This window comes from Delphinus delphis, chromosome 5, assembly GCF_949987515.2.
Source record: "Delphinus delphis chromosome 5, mDelDel1.2, whole genome shotgun sequence".
Classification (NCBI taxonomy): Eukaryota; Metazoa; Chordata; class Mammalia; order Artiodactyla; family Delphinidae; genus Delphinus; species Delphinus delphis.
Window position 1 is genome coordinate 125,224,469 of NC_082687.1, and position 19,017 is coordinate 125,243,485.

At 35.1% G+C, this 19,017-nt stretch overlaps 1 protein-coding gene across 2 annotated transcripts in view; it reads left to right on the forward strand.

Moving 5' to 3' along the window:
* Window positions 1–19,017, forward strand: part of ABHD18 (abhydrolase domain containing 18) — a 34,776-nt gene that overhangs the window by 369 nt on the left and 15,390 nt on the right. For both annotated transcript variants that reach the window (XM_060012965.1, XM_060012966.1), the window contains exons 2-7: window positions 9,034–9,142; window positions 9,785–9,869; window positions 13,622–13,722; window positions 15,297–15,375; window positions 15,732–15,799; window positions 17,376–17,393. In XM_060012965.1, coding sequence (XP_059868948.1) covers window positions 9,051–9,142; window positions 9,785–9,869; window positions 13,622–13,722; window positions 15,297–15,375; window positions 15,732–15,799; window positions 17,376–17,393 — 443 coding nt within the window. In that variant the 5' untranslated portion in view covers window positions 9,034–9,050. The remainder of the gene's footprint in view (window positions 1–9,033; window positions 9,143–9,784; window positions 9,870–13,621; window positions 13,723–15,296; window positions 15,376–15,731; window positions 15,800–17,375; window positions 17,394–19,017) is intronic.

Consider the following 19,017-nt stretch of genomic DNA (forward strand, 5'->3'; position numbering starts at 1 on the left):
GTGCCTTATTAGGACCTGGGATGAAGATGATCCTCAAATTCGAACCCACCGCCGCCTGCGTGGACTGAGAGCTTCCGCCGTGCAAGATGCCACTCAGCAGAGCCTGCTGCTGTAATCTGGGGGTTAGAAAAGCCACAGCACCAGTTTGACAATGACCAGATCTTTTCATCACAAGGAAAATGACATTTTTAGAAAATATGTTCTGGGTTGTTTTTGTTTGTTTTCAGTAGATCTTGGTGCTGCTCCTTTCCTGGTGCTTACATATTAACGTCTTACCCCTACAAGCAGGCTTGTAAGCTAATTGGTAGCAGTAGTCATGTGTGTCACAATTACTGTTTTATTAGCACTAGATACATTCTTATGTTATTTCATTTGATCACAACTGTTCTATGACAGGTAAAGCAGACACGTTTCTATTTTACAGAGAACTAAGGCTTAGAAAAGTTAATAACTTACCCAGAATCACTCAGTGTGAAAGTATCAGAGTTGAGACTCAAATTCAGTTGTTTTCGATCAATATTTAGGAGCACTTATCCTATGCCAGGCACTATACTGGTTATGTGTTGTATGGTATATGACATCACTCTGATCTTTGTCTTGTTTGTGACCTTGTGTGTATCCTGTTTGACACATTCCACTGGTGAACAGCTAAACTTGAAATGTGTTTTCTACTAGTTCAGAATTATCTTCTGAATCCAGACCTGACATTGTATACTTGGATTCAGTCTTGCAAATTTGTTTGTAACAGCTCACAAAAGCATATCAGATTCCTGTGATTGTTTCCAAGAAGGTACATGGGTAAAATTAGTATTTTTTTTGTCATAATGTTGCTTTACTATATCTTCAGCTTCTTTTAAATCTCTGGAGCCTAGCACAGAGTATGGCATATATATATATATGTATATTTGATAAAGGAACTTTTAACCAGTATTGCACCAAGCAGAATGGTTACTAAATAAATATATGTTGAATGAACACTTATTGAATTACCTCATTTCATCCCTACAACAATCCTCTGAGGTGGGATTGTCTCAAGCATACAAGGAAATTGAAAGTATGGAGATTAAGTAATTTGCCTAGGGTCACACCTCCAATTAGCAACAGAGCTAGAATCCAAGAAACACAGGACTCCTGACTGTAAAACCTGTGCTTTTCACCACCAGCCTTCCTATGAAAAGAAGGTCAAGATTCTTTTCCCATATCTCTTAAAATATTTCAAAACAAGTAATCAATTTTTATATAAATGAAATAATTTGCTATTATGTATTAGGCCAGCTATTATTCCCTCTTTATAGTTTAAGGTGGCTTATTCAAGCCACCTTCACACTGCTAGTGAAGAACCCAGGTCTTCTGACACTGCTATTTTCCATTGTTGCCTCCAAGTGATGACTTCAGATGGCAGAAGTACATGGGATGAATGCATGTACAACTGGTGAAATCTAAATAAGCTCTGTGTATTGTACCGATAAAAAAAAAAAAGGAACAAATCATTTCTTAGAAACATACAACATCCACAGTAAACATTAAAAAAATTTGTTTAAAAACCTAATTATTTCTTTTAAAGCCCATGGAAAAGAAGAGCTAAATTTGAAAAGAGATTCGATTATTTGCTAAATGTTTCACATAAGCATATGATACAGTCCACCTGTTGTATTTCCTTAGGTGACTGCTTAGAATAGAATAGACAGCTAGAATAGATACCTCTCCAAACAAATAAACAAAGTTCCTGTTTTCTTATTCTTCTCCAAATTAAGATGGAAAGGAATTAAATTTGTCGAGGTAGCGTAATAGATTTTAATAGTGGATATTGGTGTATCTAAACCCTACTGTAAGTTGCTACTTAAACTTGCATTGAAAATAAGTGATTTTAAAGTGAAGTTATAAGATAAAAATTAGGTCTGCATTTTTGTGGAGTAAAGTTCTTGTACATGGTGGTATTTTTTTTATTTCATATATGCCTTTGAGATATGTATCAACTATATGAGGATAAAAGTCCAGAAACAATTAGTGTTGCACTTAAATGCTTAAGTACTTGAGTGATAGGCGGTAAAAGTACTAGATGGCGTAAATAGACATTGAGTGTCATTTTAGCAATAGAGCTCATTTCCAAGAAAGACTTTTCATTCCTTGGGACTATACTAGAACTTCTATATTTGTTTCACTTTGTTTTTCTTTTTTGCATTGTCTATATAAAAGTATAGATGACAATTGTGTCAGTTTGGCTTGATACACACTGCAAAAGTGGGTCCTGTTTCTGCACAAGCTCACTGGTGTCAGTTCAGCTTAATGTGGGGACTTTAAAAAGTATCTGATGTGGCTCCAGATGGGGCCTCCTCTTGGTATATTGGAGTTATCTTTACCCTGGGCTTGGATTATTATCTGTTCATGGTGGCACTGGATAGCAGTTAGCCCTGCCTAGAAAGACCTACATGTTTAGAGCATCCCAGAAAACCTGGTATTTTATATCATTCTTGGGGCTGAAATGGGATTTAAGAAGATCTGTGTAACCCCAGACTCCCAGAACGAAGATTATCATAAGCCATGTGTGTGTTTGATTTGCTTTCTGTTCATGATTGGTCAGTTGTTTACTGTCAGGTAAATGTAGCAAGGAAAATGCTGACTCTAGATTTGGAGTGCTGACTCTTATGGCCTATGTTACATGAAATTAAAGTGATTCAGCATCTTTCCTAGTATAGGGTTGAAAATTAGAAATGCCTAAACAATTTAGGCACCTAATAAATATAGAACTTTACAAAATACTTGAAGAGTTCATTTTTCTCAGGTCTTTTCCTGTTCTCTGGCAACTTTGTACTTTTGCATGTTTGTCTTAGCTTGTTTATCTATTACCACCCCAGAAGAATACTGTGTAGAAAAATGGGTTGTCTCATGAATAGTTTAGTACTTTTCTTCTTACTGTAAAACATGAGTGTTAGAATTTTGTTGTTTTTTACACTAACATGGAATATGCATATTGCTTTTGAAGCTGTGGATGTTACAAGGGAAGATATTGGCCCCTCATTCTTTTCCTACCACTGTAGAGAAAATAAGTAGTCTATAATACTTGCAAAAGATAATGAAGTCCTGTCTTGTAATGACATGCCGTTGTTCTCCTGCAGTTTAATAAATGTACATGAAAATGTATCAGTGCTATTTTTTGAACAATTCCAGAAAGACCCAAGTGAAACAGGAGGGAAGGGGGCAGGGCACAACCTTTAAAAGAATGACAGAGCCTGAGGACAGGACATAAACTGATTAGAACCAAATAGGTCCAAGATGGCAGACTAGTCGACTTCCGCTAGACCTTAAACCTCAGGATACGCTCATTTTAACACATCAGCAAGCTAAATGACACACCCACAGGCACCATGACAGTTCCAAGGCCGACCATAAAGGTCAAAAAGTAGGTAGTGGCCCACTTTCTGGAAATTCCCACCCCTTCCCCAAAATAGCTGGAATACTCCTCCCACTCACTAGCCTATGGAATTACGTACCCTTATAAAAACTGACAAGCCGGTACCCTGGTGCCTTTCTCACCTTCTGAGATGGCCCACACTCTGTGGATTGTGTTTCTCTCTAAATAAATCCACTTTTTACCTTTCACTTTGTCTCTCCCTGAATTCTTTCTGCAATGAGACATCAAGAACCTGAGCTTCATTAAGTCCTGAGACCAGGTGTGTGATCTCAGTTAAAAGACTGTGGGTTCGAGTCCCAGTCTGGGTTTTGGCTGGGTTCAAGCCCTGGCCCATGGGTTCAAGTCCCAATCTGAGTTGCACAGTTTCACAAAGAGTAAAAAATTAAAATCATCATTCATCACTCGGAATTTTTTCCTTATGCTCTAGAAGCCCCCTGAATAGAGTTGCATATCTTAATATATAAAAAGAGTTGGTCTCTTATTTGAAATACAGAACACTAATTAAGAATTTTGCTATTTGGGTAAAGAATAAACTGTTCCATTTCTACCACAGCTGGGTATACTCACTTGAACTCTATTGAGTTAATCTATGGGTGATATTAATCACCCATAGATTAACACTACAGGAGTCAGTGCAGATCCCACCAGTTAAAGGTTCAGTTCTCCAGATGCCATTGCTTCTGATGCCAGCCAGACTTTTGACTGACTTGGCTACAGATTTGGGGCTTCCTGTAACCCCCTTGGATCAATAATTTGCTAGAACAACTCAGAAGAACTAAGTAGGGCTTCCCTGGTGGCGCAGTGGTTGAGAGTCCGCCTGCCAATGCAGCGGACACGGGTTCGTGCCCTGGTCCGGGAGGATCCCACATGCCGCAGAGCGGCTGGGCCCGTGAGCCCAGCGCGTCCGGAGCCTGTGCTCCGCGGCGGGAGAGGCCACATCAGTGAGGGGCCCGCGTACCGCAAAAAAATATATATATATATATTGATCACGCTTTGTGCCAGGCTGACGGAATGGTGGGGCAGGTACTTGGTGCAGTTGGAGCTTTACCTGAGGTCTTCACAGAATTGGAAATTTCCTATTTCCTGCTTAGACGGCTTCTAGGTGTACTCACTGAAGGAGACAAGAAAGCAGCAAAAGTGCAAAAGCTGTCTAAGAATGAAGTACTTATGGTGAACATAGGATCCCTGTCGACAGAAGGAAGAGTTAGTGCAGTCAAGGCTGATTTGGGCAAAATCGTTTTGACCAATCCTGTGTGCACAGAATCAGGAGAAAAAATTGCCCTTAGCCGAAGAGTTGAGAAACACTGGCGTTTAATTGGTTGGGGTCAAATAAGAAGAGGAGTGACAATCAAGCCAACAGTAGATGATGACTGAAGAATTAAATAACAGATTTGGATGAAGTCGGAATTTCTCTTAACAACCTAGGGGTATATTTTCAAAGCAATAGTGAGGAATTAATTTCACAGCTCATTACCTTAGAAGTAGCTGTAAGGATATTCTCATTTTTTGGTGATGAAAATTTAACCTCTAGTACTAAAATAGGGTCTACAATAAATGTAAAAATTGGTGTAATGTTGGATTAAATCTACATTTTACCAGAAATTAATCATTCCCAAATAATGTCTAATTTATACATCAGTGCAGGTTTGAAAGGAAACTGCTACAATCAGCCTTTGCTGTAGCACACATACCACTGAACCTGTTTGAAATAAAATTTTTCTTCTTAAAAAAAAAAGTATACAGATTTCCTCAGCTTTCACAATCAGTTATAGAGCTATCATTTAAGGATTAGAGATATTAGTATACTTAAAGTTATAAAGATAAGCAGTAAAAAAATATCAACTAAAATTGGGTGGTGGGGAGAAGGGATCAAATATATCTTTCATTAGTTATCATCAGGAGTTAATAAATATTATATAGAACATGGAAATACAGGTTTGAGTATTAAATAGTTATAAGGATAATCAATAATAATGTTGCTATTATTAGTAAGTATAGCACTTAAATTTGCAAAGTGCTGTTTAAGTGCTTCAAGTATAGTAACTCATTTATTTCTCACACCAATCTGAGGTAAGTACTGTCATTATCCCTGTTTTACAGATGGGTTACAGAAAGGATAAGTGACTTGCTCAAAGTCACATAGTAAAGGATTCAACCAAGGGAGTTTGCCTCTAGAGTATATGCTTTTAGCTGTTATGATATATTGCATCTTAAATGTATCACTTTCAAATGTACATACACTCAAATGTAAAACAAATATGAATAATTAAAAAATACTGAAGTCAATAAAACAAAAAAATAGAAAAATTATCATCATAATAAAAATATATAAATAGGTTAAACTCACCCATTAATAGAAAAAATGAGGTAGGCCTGTATATCCTGAAATTGAAAGGGCTTTGCAGATATTTATAAATAATCAGGGTGAGGAAGAAATGTCAAAAAATACAAATACTGTAGTTGATCTATTCTGTGTTTAAAGAAACACACCAGGCCTTCCCTGGGGGTCCAGTGGTAAAGAATCCATCTTGCAATGCAGGGGGCGTGGGTTCGATCCCTGGTCAGGGAACTAAGATCCCACGTGCCTCAGGGCAACTAAGCCCAGGTGCCACAACTACTGAGCTCGCACGCCTCAACTACTGCTTGCATGCTGCAAACTACAGAACCCACGTGCCCTGGAACCTGTGTGCCACAACTAGAGAAGAGAAAACCCCAAACCCGCATGCTGCAACGAGAGAGAAACCCGCACACCACAATGAAGACCCTGCACGCTTCAACAAAGATCCCGCGTGCTGCAAATAAGACCCAACGCAGCCAAAAATAAATTAAATAAATAATAAATAAATCTTTTTAAAAATAAAATCACTAAAGAAAAACCACACACACACACCAAAATCCCTAAAATATGTGTATGTATATAAATGGATAGAACAAGTGGTCACAAGAGTACAGCATTAATAGCAGTTACCTTTTGGAAGGAGAGGAAGCTTAGCAGAAATGAAGAGACACTTCTTAACTTTACTCTGTATTTTTTTTTTTTCCCCTGTGGTACGCGGGCCTCTCACTGTTGTGGCCTCTCCCGTTGCGGAGCACAGGCTCCGGACGCTCAGACTCAGCGGCCAAGACTCACGGGCCCAGCCGCTCCGTGGCATGTGGGATCTTCCCGGACCGGGGCACGAACCTGTGTCCCCTGCATCGGCAGGCGGACTCTCAACCACTGCGCCACCAGGGAAGCCCATACAGTGAATATTTTTCAACTAGAAAATGAAGAAGAGAATATGTGATCACTGTCACTTGCCTTTCTTCTTGTATAAATTATCTGTTCCTGTGCCTTATTCACTAACTAGATAGTTTTTAACAAATTTCATTGGAACATAGTACATGAATAGACTTCAGAACTTATATGATTTTAATGAGATTTGCAGTTTAAAGATTTGGCAGCTCTTTTTCGTCACGTAGGTCTTGGTTTAAATGTTACCTCTTTGGTTAAGTGAGGCTTTTTTTGACCATCAAAGGAGCCCTCTGGTCTTTATCATGTTGTCTTGTTATATTATGATAATAATGTTGTCATCATCTAGTCTTGCTTACTTTTTTTCCTAAAAATAATTTGTTTTCTTTCCCTGAAGTATAAGATCCATGAGAGGAAGAACGTGCCTTGATCATCTTGTAGCACAGGACCTAAAATAATTCTTGGCATATAGTAAGCACTTAATAAATACTGTTGCATGAATGAAAAAAGTAATACTCATTCTTAAAAATTCAGAAACTTACATTTAGGCCATCCAATAATGGCTGAGCTATGGTGAACTGATTAATGATAATTCATAGGAATCTAGTAATCAGAATACCAGTTTGTTTACTTATAGTAGTAGATATGAATAGTGTAATAAACAGAGATGGATATGCATTATGGGTTTTTTCCTAGCATTATTATGCAAAAAGCAAATTTAATCAAGAATAAAAAATGAATAACACGTGGAAATTGGGGAAAAAGAGAGGTGGGCAGTTTCAAAAAATACTAGATACTATACTCTGGCTATTGATTGTATTGCCTAACACAGGGGTCCCCAACGCCTGGGCTGCGAACCGGTACTGGTCTGAAGCCTGTTAGGAACCAGGCCGCACAGCAGGAGGTGAGCGGCGGGCCAGCAAGCAAAGCTTCATCTGCCGCTCCCCATCGCTCACAGTACCGCCTGAACCCTTTCTCCCGCTGTCCGTGCGTGGAGAAACTCTTCCACGAACCCGGTCGCTGGTGCCAAAAAGGTTGGGGACCGCTGGCCTGACAAGTATATTATCTAGTAAATGTTTATTCTTGGTCCTGAGAATCGTAAGAGGCAGTATGAATGATTTGGTTTTGCTGGTCCAGTCATAAAAATAATAAAGTGCCAGTCCGATTGATGGTGGATTAGATCGTACACTTATGCAAACAAAGAAGAGCATTAAGTTAAAGTTGTAGTTTGTTACAAATCAAAGAGTAAAAATATGACATAAATGGTGGTTCCCCAAAAAGCATTCAAAGTAATAGATAAGCCCTTATTAAAGCTCACTGATGGAGCTGCAAATTTCCATTTTCCATTTTTCTAAGTAGAATAAACCCTGAACCTGAATCAGGTTTTGCCTGGAAATCAAAACTACACCATTCAGTTTGAAAAGACGGAGGCAGATTTTCTTTAAAACTTTAGAAATGTTTGGGAAAGGTAGATAAGTGGTACGTAAGTAGTAGTAGCACTGATTAATTACTACTAAAATTACTGATTAATTTTCATGCACTGTAGAGTAGAAGACAGGCAGTGTAGTATAGCAGATCTTCAGCCATGTGCCTGAGATTCAGTCTTAGGTCTGCCCCCCACTTGTTATGTGACCTTAAGTAAATCATATCCTCTCTGTGCCTCAGTTTCCTTGTCTTGGGGTACTATATCTTCATAAGATTGTTGGGATGTTTAAGCAAGAACGTACGTGTGTGTGTGTGTGTGTGTGTGTGTGTGTGTATGTGTGTGTGTAGTTTTTAAATGGTGTCTGGCAGATAAAATAGTACTACATAGCTATTAGCCACTCCTATTCAACAAATATTGAATATTTACTGTCAGTCACTATACTGAGGATGGGAAGGTCCTGCCCTAGAGGAATTCAGAGTTTACTGTAGCTCAGGGCTCTAATTCTTCTCTACTTTCATCCGAGTTCTTTTTCCTGTATCTTGTATCTTATTTCCAAGAGAATACATTCAAAGTTCTAGTTTAATCTCATTTTTAAATTTTCCCCCAGTTTTATTGAGATATAATTGATAATGTTGTATTATTTTAAAGTATATCACATAATGACCTGATATATGTGTATACTGTGATGTGTTTACCACAATGAGTTTAGTTAACATCCATCACCTCTCATAGTTACAGTTTTTTTTCTTGTAATGAGTACTTTTAAGATCTCTAAGATAAATAAGTCGTGGGGATATAATGTACAGCATGGTAATTATAGTTAACAATACTGTGTTGTGTATTTAAAAGTTGCCAAGAGAGTAGATCAACGTTTAATTTTTACCTGATATTTGTAGAGGTGGTTAGAAAGTTGACCTGCCGAGTAAAATAAAATGTTTTAAAGTCATTTAAATTTTTGTTTTATAGATGTTTGTTTGCTGCTAATGGGTGTGAGCAAGTTAGATATTCTATATCGGAGACTTCTCCTTACAAAACTTTTTATCAGAGGATGGGGAAGGCCAGAGGATCTCAAAAGGTAAGCCTTTTTTCTGAATGCCTCTTCTAAATTTGTTGTTTTAGTAAACATTTGAAACTTCATTTCAGTTACAAAGTCCTTTACTATAAATATAAAGTGATTGGTAAATTAAGCATTAACTACTATATAAGAAAGAAATTATTTCCTTTTCTCTTTTATCTAATTATTGCTCTTAAGTTTTAACCCATATAATCATAAATTGAACTATTTTAAAAGTAATTCAGACTTAAAAATAAAGAGTTCTCAGACACAGATTTTTAACTTTGGTAATTTTTTATCCATTACAGATTTCAGGGACTAAACTTTCTTGGGTAACTTGAATTTGTAAGGACTGTGAAACTGTGATATAGTGTAGCTCATGGAAGTATTTGAACTTGTGAAAAATAATTTTAGGGATTTGTGCCTTTAATTTTGAGTCTTGAATATGTTAATTACTTTTGGAGCAATGATATTTCTCATGTTTTTTCTGAGACAAAATGTCAAGCTTGAAAAAAATCAAAGCCTAATTTTTTCTTTAATTATTAAAATTAAATTTTAACATAGTTTATGAACTGGACTTGCTAATTTTTAATTACTTTTCATCAGTCTCAATATAATGGGAATACTGAAGTTTTTTCTTTTTTCCCCCCCTTCCCATAATAGACTCTTTGAATTCAGAAAGATTATTGGAAATCGAGAAAGATGTCAGAATCTGGTTTCAAGTGATTATCCAATATACATCGATAAGGTATTCAGATGAAAGAAATGCAATTATAGAAATTCAGGTTTTATATAACTGTGTGGCAAGAGTGGGCTGAATGTTGGAGTATAATAATAAACTCTAAAACATGAGTACAATATAGATTTTTCATTTAATATTTTTTAAATGCTATTATGTACCCTAACTGAATGCTTATAGTAACTATATGCATGTTTATATGGGAGCATATGTTTAATACTTAACTAAATACAAGAAAATATTTAGGGATGGATCTTTTTGAGCCTCATCTTTTATCTTTAGGCTCAAGAGAGTTAAATTATTCAACATTCAGAAGAATTACAAGTAATACAGGGAAGTACTCTACTGAGAGAATCAGCACATGAGAAGTTACTAGCAAAACAACTGTTAAATAACATCAGGGAAATGTTATGGGATATAGTTAATTGCTGAGAGAAGGGTAGAAAGAAAATGCTATAAAATTAGAGAATATGAGAAAATATATTTGAAATAATTTTGTTTTTAAGCAGCCATGTTTTCCTGTAAAACACTTCTAGGCTTATGTAATTGGATACTTGAAGCGCTGTAGGGGAGGGCCTGCAGCTGGGTAGGCTTCACATCCCTCATGGCCTTCAACCACAGTAACTCTACTTTTGTTGCATTTATATATTGGATGTCTTTAGCAGATTTTATTTTTCAAAAGACTTTCACTGCTAAAAACAGGATCTTATAAATTGGAAATCCCTCCTCTATACCACATAGCTGTTCCTTTTGTATCTTCCGGATTTAGAACATTTCTCCCTCAAATTTTGCTAAATATTTCCATTTTCTCTGTTTTTTTCCTATTAAAAAATCGTAGGCTTGAACAAATTTAAAACATACCAAGTAAAGATCAAAACTGTAATTTATGCCACTTTCCACCTCCTAATTCCATTTTCCTCCCAAGGAGGAATTACTGTTAGGATTTTAGAATGCTTTCTTACAGATATCCTTCCTCTCCCCACCTTCTCTCTCTTGCTCTCTCACTCTCGGTTTTTAAAGATTGAGATATAATTCAAATACAGAAAAATTAACCTTTTAAAATGTACAATTCAGTGTTGTTGTTTTTTATTATTACATTTCCAAGATGTGCAACTATCACTATCTAATTCCAGAACATTTTTATTGCCCCCAAAAGAAACCCTGTACCCATTAGCTGTTACCTCCCACTTCCCCAGCCTCCCACCTGCTGATAATCACTCATCTGTTGTCTCTGTGGATTCACCCATTCTGGAAATTTCATATAAATGGAATCATCCAACATGTGGCCTTTTGTTTCTGGCTTATTTCACTTAGCAAATTTTTAAGGTTCATCCATGTTGTACCATGTACCACTGCTTCATTCTTTTTTATGGCTAAATAATATCCCATTGTGTATATGTACAACATTTTGTTTATCCATTATTCAGTTGATGGGCATTTGAGTTTCTACTTTTTTTTTTGGCTCCATCAGGTCTTAGTTGTGGCACATGGGATCTTCGTTGAGGCATGTGGGATCTTTTGTTGTGGCACGAGGGCTTCTCTCTAGTTGTGGCGTACGGGTTTTCCCTTCTCTAGTTGTGACACGCAGGCTCCAGGGTGCATGGGCTCTGTAGTTGTGGCTCCAGAGTGTGTGGACTCTGTAGTTTGCGGCACCCGGGCTTCTCTCTAGTTGAGGTGTGCAAGCTTAGTAGTTGTGGTGCGCAAGTTTAGTTGCCCCGCGGCATGCGGGATCTTAGTTCCCTGACCAGGGATCAAATCTGCATCCCCTGCATTGCAAGGCGGATTCTTTACCACTGGACCACTAGGGAAGTCCTGAGTTGTTTCTACTTTTTAACTGTTATGAATAATAATGCTATGAATATTCATGTACTAGTGTTCTTGTGGATATATTTTTTTCAGTTCCCTTGGGTATATATCTAGGAGTGGAATTGCTCAGTCACATGGTAACTGTATGCTTAAATTTTTAACAAACTGTCAACTGTTTTCCAAAGTGCACCATTTTACTTTTCCACAAGCGGTGTATAATGCTTTCAATTTCTCCACGTTCTTACTAATATTTCTACTTGCCCTAGCCTTCCTAGTGGGTGTTAAGTATAATTTTATTGTGATTTTGATATGTCTTTCCCTAATGACTGTGATGTTGAGCATCCTTTCATGTACTTATTGGCCATTTGTATATCTTCTTTTGAGAAATATCTGTGAAACCTTGCCCATTTTTAATTGGGTTATTCCTCTTTTTAGTGTTGAGTTGTAGCTTGATTAATTTTTAAATCTGTCTTATATATGGCTCTGAAAGTGTTTTTTTCTTACCAAATTGCCATTTATCCCAACACTATTTGTTGAATTATTATTCCCTTTCACATTAGTTTGTGCTGCCTGCTTTGTCAAATAATTCTTCTAAAATAGATAAAAGAAAACTTTAAAACTGTAGGAGGGGGCTTCCCTGGTGGCGCAGTGGTTGAGAGTCCGCCTACCGATGCAGGGGACGCAGGTTCGTGCCCCGGTCTGGGAAGATCCCACATGCCGCAGAGCGGCTGGGCCCGTGAGCCATGGCCGCTGAGCCTGCACGTCCAGAGCCTGTTCTCTGCAACAGGAGAGGCCACAACAGTGAGAGGCCCGCATACCGCAAAAAAAAAAAAAAAAAACTGTAGGAGGCACAAAGATGACTAAAATGTAAACACTTCCTGGATTAAAAATTTCGTATTATACACGTTAGGTCTCCTTACCATTAAAATGCAATGCAATCCCAATTAAAATATTCAGTTTAGTGCTAAGATCCATAAAAGGATCCTAAAATTATTTTGGGAAGAACTCAAATATATATTTGGGAAGTACAGCCAGATTAGGAATACTTGAAAAGGAAGAGTGGTAAGTAAAAACTATGTCAGTCATATATCAATGGGTATTGTAAGGCACAGTATGATCAGCACAGCCTGACACTGGTTTAGAAATAAATGATATGCTAATGAGACCTGATAAATGATTGAAAATAATTTGTAAAATTATTTTCCAAAAAATAATTTTACAAAAAAATTTATGGAAAGTTACTTCATGATAAAGTAGTATTTTAAGTCATTTGCAAAGAAAGTGTGGATTATTTAATAAATGATGCTGAAACAACTGGTTAGTATTTGTGTTTTTTAAAGAGGTTGATATATTTAGCTTCTAAAAATACAGTTTTTTGTTTCTGGTTTTAATGAAAATATGTGATGCTTTACTGCTAATTTAATTTTGACTATTGGCCTGATAAAGATTTTTTTATTTAAAAAAAATAACTATTTGAGGTGGAAGAAAAAACTTAGGTGTTGAATATTAGTAAATGCCTTTGCTACATATGTAACTGTCACATTTCTCCTTATTTAATGTGTTGACGTGACTCATTTCATCAATAGGTTACCTGAAAACAAGCCATTCTAACATATATAATGTCAACCCTTATTTGATTGTGGTAAATTATAATTTGTTTGTAAATTGTTTTTATATTGTTGAATTCTTGTAACAAATACTTTATTTTGTTATTGTATATCATTGTACAAATAAGGTTTACTTATAGTTTGTTTTCCCAAGTAGGCTCAAGTAGAGAACATAGAAGGAAATGAAATGTGTGTAGGAGCCTTTAGAAAGCAGAATGGGGCAAAAGGATACTTAGTAGGCACTAAAAAAAAAGTTACAATTGAATAGAACTTTTTAACAGAAAACATCTATGATAGACCTAGATACCACTGTCCTTGTGTATGCATCTTCGTTTTGCTTTTTTTTAGATTGAAGAGCAGTCAGACTGTAAGATCCTAGATGGACACTTTGTTTCCCCCATGGCCCACTATGTGCCTGATATCATGCCAGTTGAATCTGTTATTGCAAGGTAAGTATTTTTATTCAGAAAGTTAAAGTAGTAGGTTGTTTACTTTCACTTATACAATTACAATAATATCAATGCCATAATATTTCAAATTACTTATTATTAATTGCAATAATTATTTAGCATTTTTCCATTAAATGTGGGGTGGGACGGAGTAAAAATACAGAGTTTTAGTATACATTTGAACTTAAGTTATCAGCTTAATCTTCAAAATTTCAAGAAGCAGCACAGTGCTGGGAATGCTAAATGAAGCAGAGTTGTTAACGTTGGTAGTTTTGATTATGAGACTGAAAATTAAGAGTTAGTTTTCATGAGCACAAAACAGATATAATCATTAAACCATCCTAAATTTTCTTGTCTATGTTCTATTCAACAATTTATTGACAATAGATAAGTAGTGATATTTTCCCTTGCCCAGGCAAAGTAAGCTCAGAATTCAGGTTTATGTTGCCTGAGAACACAACCGCCTAAGGTCAAACCTTGAGCTGACAGAGTGCAGTGTTCTACTGTGATAATAATTCCAAAATGTCAACTGCTAAGGAAATTGAAAGGAGAAGTAAATCAGTTTGGGAAGATAAAAAAGTTCTGAAGATGGATGGTGGTAGTGATTGCATAACAATGTAAGTGTACTTAATGTCACTGAACTGTACACTTAAAAATGGTAAAAATGGTAAATTTTATGTTATATACATTTTACTACAATGATAAAAAATAGAAGAAGTCATATAGGAAAAAACATTAAATGAGAGGACCAAGATACTATGATAAGAAGACGACAAATAGAGAAGACTGTGTTTTTTCTGGTGTGGTTTGCTTTTACCTGCAAACATAAAAGTTTTAATAAATCAAATCCTGTTATATACTGCAAGTTGAAAAAAAGATAACATGAACTATGTTATTGATATCAACAGCTTGTACAGCCAAGCATTATTCCTGCAAGGAAAAGAAGTGGAGCTATCTAAAGAATTGTTTTTCTAGGACTTAATCATATATATTGATGTCTTTAAAAATAAGAAAATTTCATTATGCATATATAAAGTTGTGGTATTGAATAAGGTAAAAATGATTGCAATAAATTCTGTGCTTATATTGTAATTGAATTTTTAATACCGTAACACCAAGCAAATTTACAGTATCTTTGTTGCCAGTTGGGCAAACATTAGTTTAGTCAGTCAATTACAGGTTTTTTTTTCTACCAAAACATATGTTTATGTTTATTACATTCCCATAACCATTATAACAGAATTTTAATGCATTTTAATAAATAAATGATAATGAAAATTCATCAGTGCCTGAAAACTCAGATTTTTTTAAACTACTAAATGATCATGATATTTTAAATACACAGTTCTACATTGCTACTATCTATTGAAATAGAATTTACAGATGAATAATCATGCCATAAAGCACCTGTACTTTCATCCAACAGGACATGGAAAACAGCAAGTCAATTACAGTTTGAATGTCAAAATTCTGAATGACCTTTTGTCCCAGATAATTTAATTATGAAACTTTTAATAATTCAAAGTTTGTATTAAAAGGCTTTTAGTTTCACTGATGTGTTTTATTTTAAATAGGTTCCAATTTATTGTGCCTAAAGAATGGAACAGCAAATATAGACCCGTATGCATTCATCTTGCTGGAACAGGAGATCATGTAAGACTTTATTATAACATCTTAATCCCTAACTTGTTAAGCTACTCTCCTTAACAGATGTGGTTATTATATTTTTTAATTTAATTTTAATTTTATATTAGACTACAGTTGATTTACAATATTGTGTTAGTTTCAGGTGTACAGCAAAGTGATTCAGTTATACTTGTACATATATCCATTCTTTTGTAGATTCTTTTCCCATATAGGTTATTATAGAATATTGAGTAGAATTCCCGATGCTATACAGCAGGTCCTTGTTGTTTACCTATTTTATATATAGTAGTGTGTATATGTTAATCCCACACTCCTAGTTTATTTATTATATTCTTTAAGTACATCATCTTTTCTTTCCTCAGCATTACTGGAGACGACGAACACTAATGGCTCGTCCTATGATTAAAGAAGCCCGAATGGCTTCTTTGCTGTTAGAAAACCCTTATTATATCCTTTTGTGATACCTAGAAATCTTTTCTCTTATTTATTTATTTATAGATTTAGTCATCAAAAGGAATGATAGTAACCAGCTTTTCTAAACCAGTTAAATTTAGTCAGTTCAGAAAATGCTTAAGAATTAAGGAGCAAGAATGAAAAGAAGTGAAAAATTGTTTCATGCCTTTTTAAAAGGCAATTTAAGGATTTTGCTTCTGTTGTATAATGAAGATAAACCGCTCTTCTGTTTCTTTTGAGATTTATACTGGATTTTAATATTAATAAGTCAAGTGTTTGACTTATTAAGGAAACCCTCATGTTTTAAATACATTTACATTTAAGTATCAGTTGAGGTTTAGAACAGTTCTTAACTTAATTTTCAAGATTATGTCAGACTATTCCCAGAAGAAGAAATGAAACTGATGCGCAGATATAAAGAAATGTTCAGCGTTGCTGGTAATAAGAGAAATGTAAAGTTAAAAGAGCAGTTACAAAAGATTTAAAAAATAAAACACAATAGTCATAAGGCTATTGTGAAATGGGCACTCTTATTACTGATGACTGTGAAAAGCAGTTCAACCCTTTGGGAAAGCATTTTTACTATATGCATCAGAAACCTTTAAAAATCTCACATCCCTTGACATTTTGATTCTGGGAAGTTTATTCTAAGGATAAAATATTAAGAAAAGAGAAAATGATAGAAAAGAGGAAAGATATTTAATAGCTTATAACTTATAATAGTAAAACATTAGAAATAGCTTAAATGTCTAACAGTAGAAAAATGGTTAAGTAAATTGTGGTTCATAGCATTGGAATGTTGTACAGTTGGTTGTGTTATGTTTATTACTTTACTACCTGTATGACCTTGAACCTGTTAGTTAACCTTTTAGTACCTCAACTTTTCCTTGGTAAATGGGAATAATCTCTTAGGTTATTCAGAGTATTAGAATAGTTAATACTGGTAAATAATAAGGATGCAGTAAATTTTAACAGTTAGTTATTATTTAAAAAGTTTACAGTAATGAATGAAAAGTATTTATAATGCAAAAAGAGAATATAAAACTCTATGGTATGGCATAGGTATGCAAAAAACCTAAAATAGAAAATCCATTATTTTCTATTTAGAAACTGTGCCTAAGAGAAAATTTTGGAAAGAAATACAAAAAAATATTAATATGGTTGTCTGTAGATAAAATAGTTTTTCTTCTAACATGATTTTCTGAATTTTCTAGATTTTTTTATAAGTGAAAAAAGAGACCAATAAACTTCATTTTAATATTAAGTTGGGGATTACACAACCCTGCTGAATTACTAAAATATTGAATTGTACACTTTAGATGGGTGAATTGTATGGTATGTGATTATGTCTCAATGAAGCTTTTTTAAAAAAGAAAAATAATTAAGTTGAAAAACCTGAGAACTCCTTAACAGCCTATTTGGAAAATAGTTATTTCAGCATTAAATTGTCTTCAAGTTTAACTATTTTGCTTAAGTTAATGTGTTTTGAGACACAGAGTGTGTTTAATTATTTAAAAACTTTCTCTTTGACCCACATTCTTAAATGGCTGCAGGAAACCCAAGGACCAAATGTAAGTATGTGTTATCTTCATTTTCCAGTCTTTATACTGAATTTTCAGCCATCTTAAAATTTTTGATAGCCTAACCATTTTTTCTGAAAAACAGAATTCTGGGCCCCTTGCATTCTTGTGGTACCTGGATCTTTGCATATAATTATTCTACATGGTTGTATAATAAATAACCATTGACAAAATGAATTTTTGTACATTTTGGCAAGGTTTCATATAGGAGCTAATTATGTATGTCTTTATATGAATTAAATTTAAAAAAATAGATTATAGGGACTTCCCTGGCAGTTCAGTGGTTAAGACTTTGCCTTCCAATGCAGGGGGTGTGGGTTCGATCCCTGGTCAAGGAGCTAAGATCCCACATGCCTCGCAGCCAAAAAAAACCAAAACAAAACATAAAACAGAAGCAATATTGTAACAAATTCAATAAAGACTTAAAAAAATAGATTGTAACTTGGTCACTTTAGTAATAAAATCATATTTTTTATAATTATATAAGAATAGTTCCGGATTCTAAAAATATATATTTAAGTGCTTCTTATAAAGAAATGTACTTATGTAAAATCAGTTTCTAAAACAGAAAGTTTCAATTGAATTGGTGTGTATTTAAATTAATCAAAACATGTATTATAAAAATGTTCTAACATTATATTCATAAATTACGTATTTTGTGAAAATAAGCAACATTTAAGATTTTGGTAATACATGAGCCTAGTATTATTTGAATTCTTTTACATTGCTATTTATTTTATTTTTTGTTGTTGTTGCCTTGTTCCTTTTTTTAAGATTTTAATTTTATTTGAGTATAATTATTTACAACGTTGTTTTAGTTTCTGCTGTACAGCAAAGTGAGTCAGTTATACAAATACATCTATTCACTATTTTTTAGATTCTCTTCTCACATAGGTAATCACAGAATATTGAGTAGAGTTTGCTGTGCTATACAGTAAGTCCTTGTTGGTTATCTATCTTTTTTTCTTAATTTAAATTTATTTATTTTTTTATTTTTGGCTGCGTTGGGTCTTCGTTGCTGCACACGGGCTTCCTCTAGTTGTGGCAAGAGGGGGCTGCTCTTCGTTGCAGTACAAGGGCTTCTCATTGCGGTGGCTTCTCTTGTTGCGGAGCACGGGCTCTAGGCTCGCGGGCTCTAGAGTGCAGGCTCAGTAGTTGTGGCACATGGGCCTAGTTGCTCCGTGGCATGTGGGATCTTCCCAGACCAGGGCTCAAACCCGTGTCCCCTGCATTGGCAGGTGGATTCTTAACCTCTACACCACCAGGGAAGCCCTGGCAGGCTGATTTTTAACCACTGCACCATCAGGGAAGTCCCGGTTATCTATCTTATATATAATAGTATGTGTATGTTCATCCCAAGCTCCTGATTTATCCCTCCCCCGCCACATTTCCCCTTTGGTAACTCCAAGTGTATTTTTGATATCTGTAAGTCTGTTTCTGTTTTGTAAATAAGTTTATTTGTATCTTTTTTAAAATTAGATTCCACATATGATTGATATCATATGCTATTTGTCTTTCTCAGTATGACTTACTTCACTTAGTATGATAATCTTGAGGTCCATCCATGTTGCTGCAAATGGCATTATTTCATTTTTATGGCTGAGTAATATTCCAT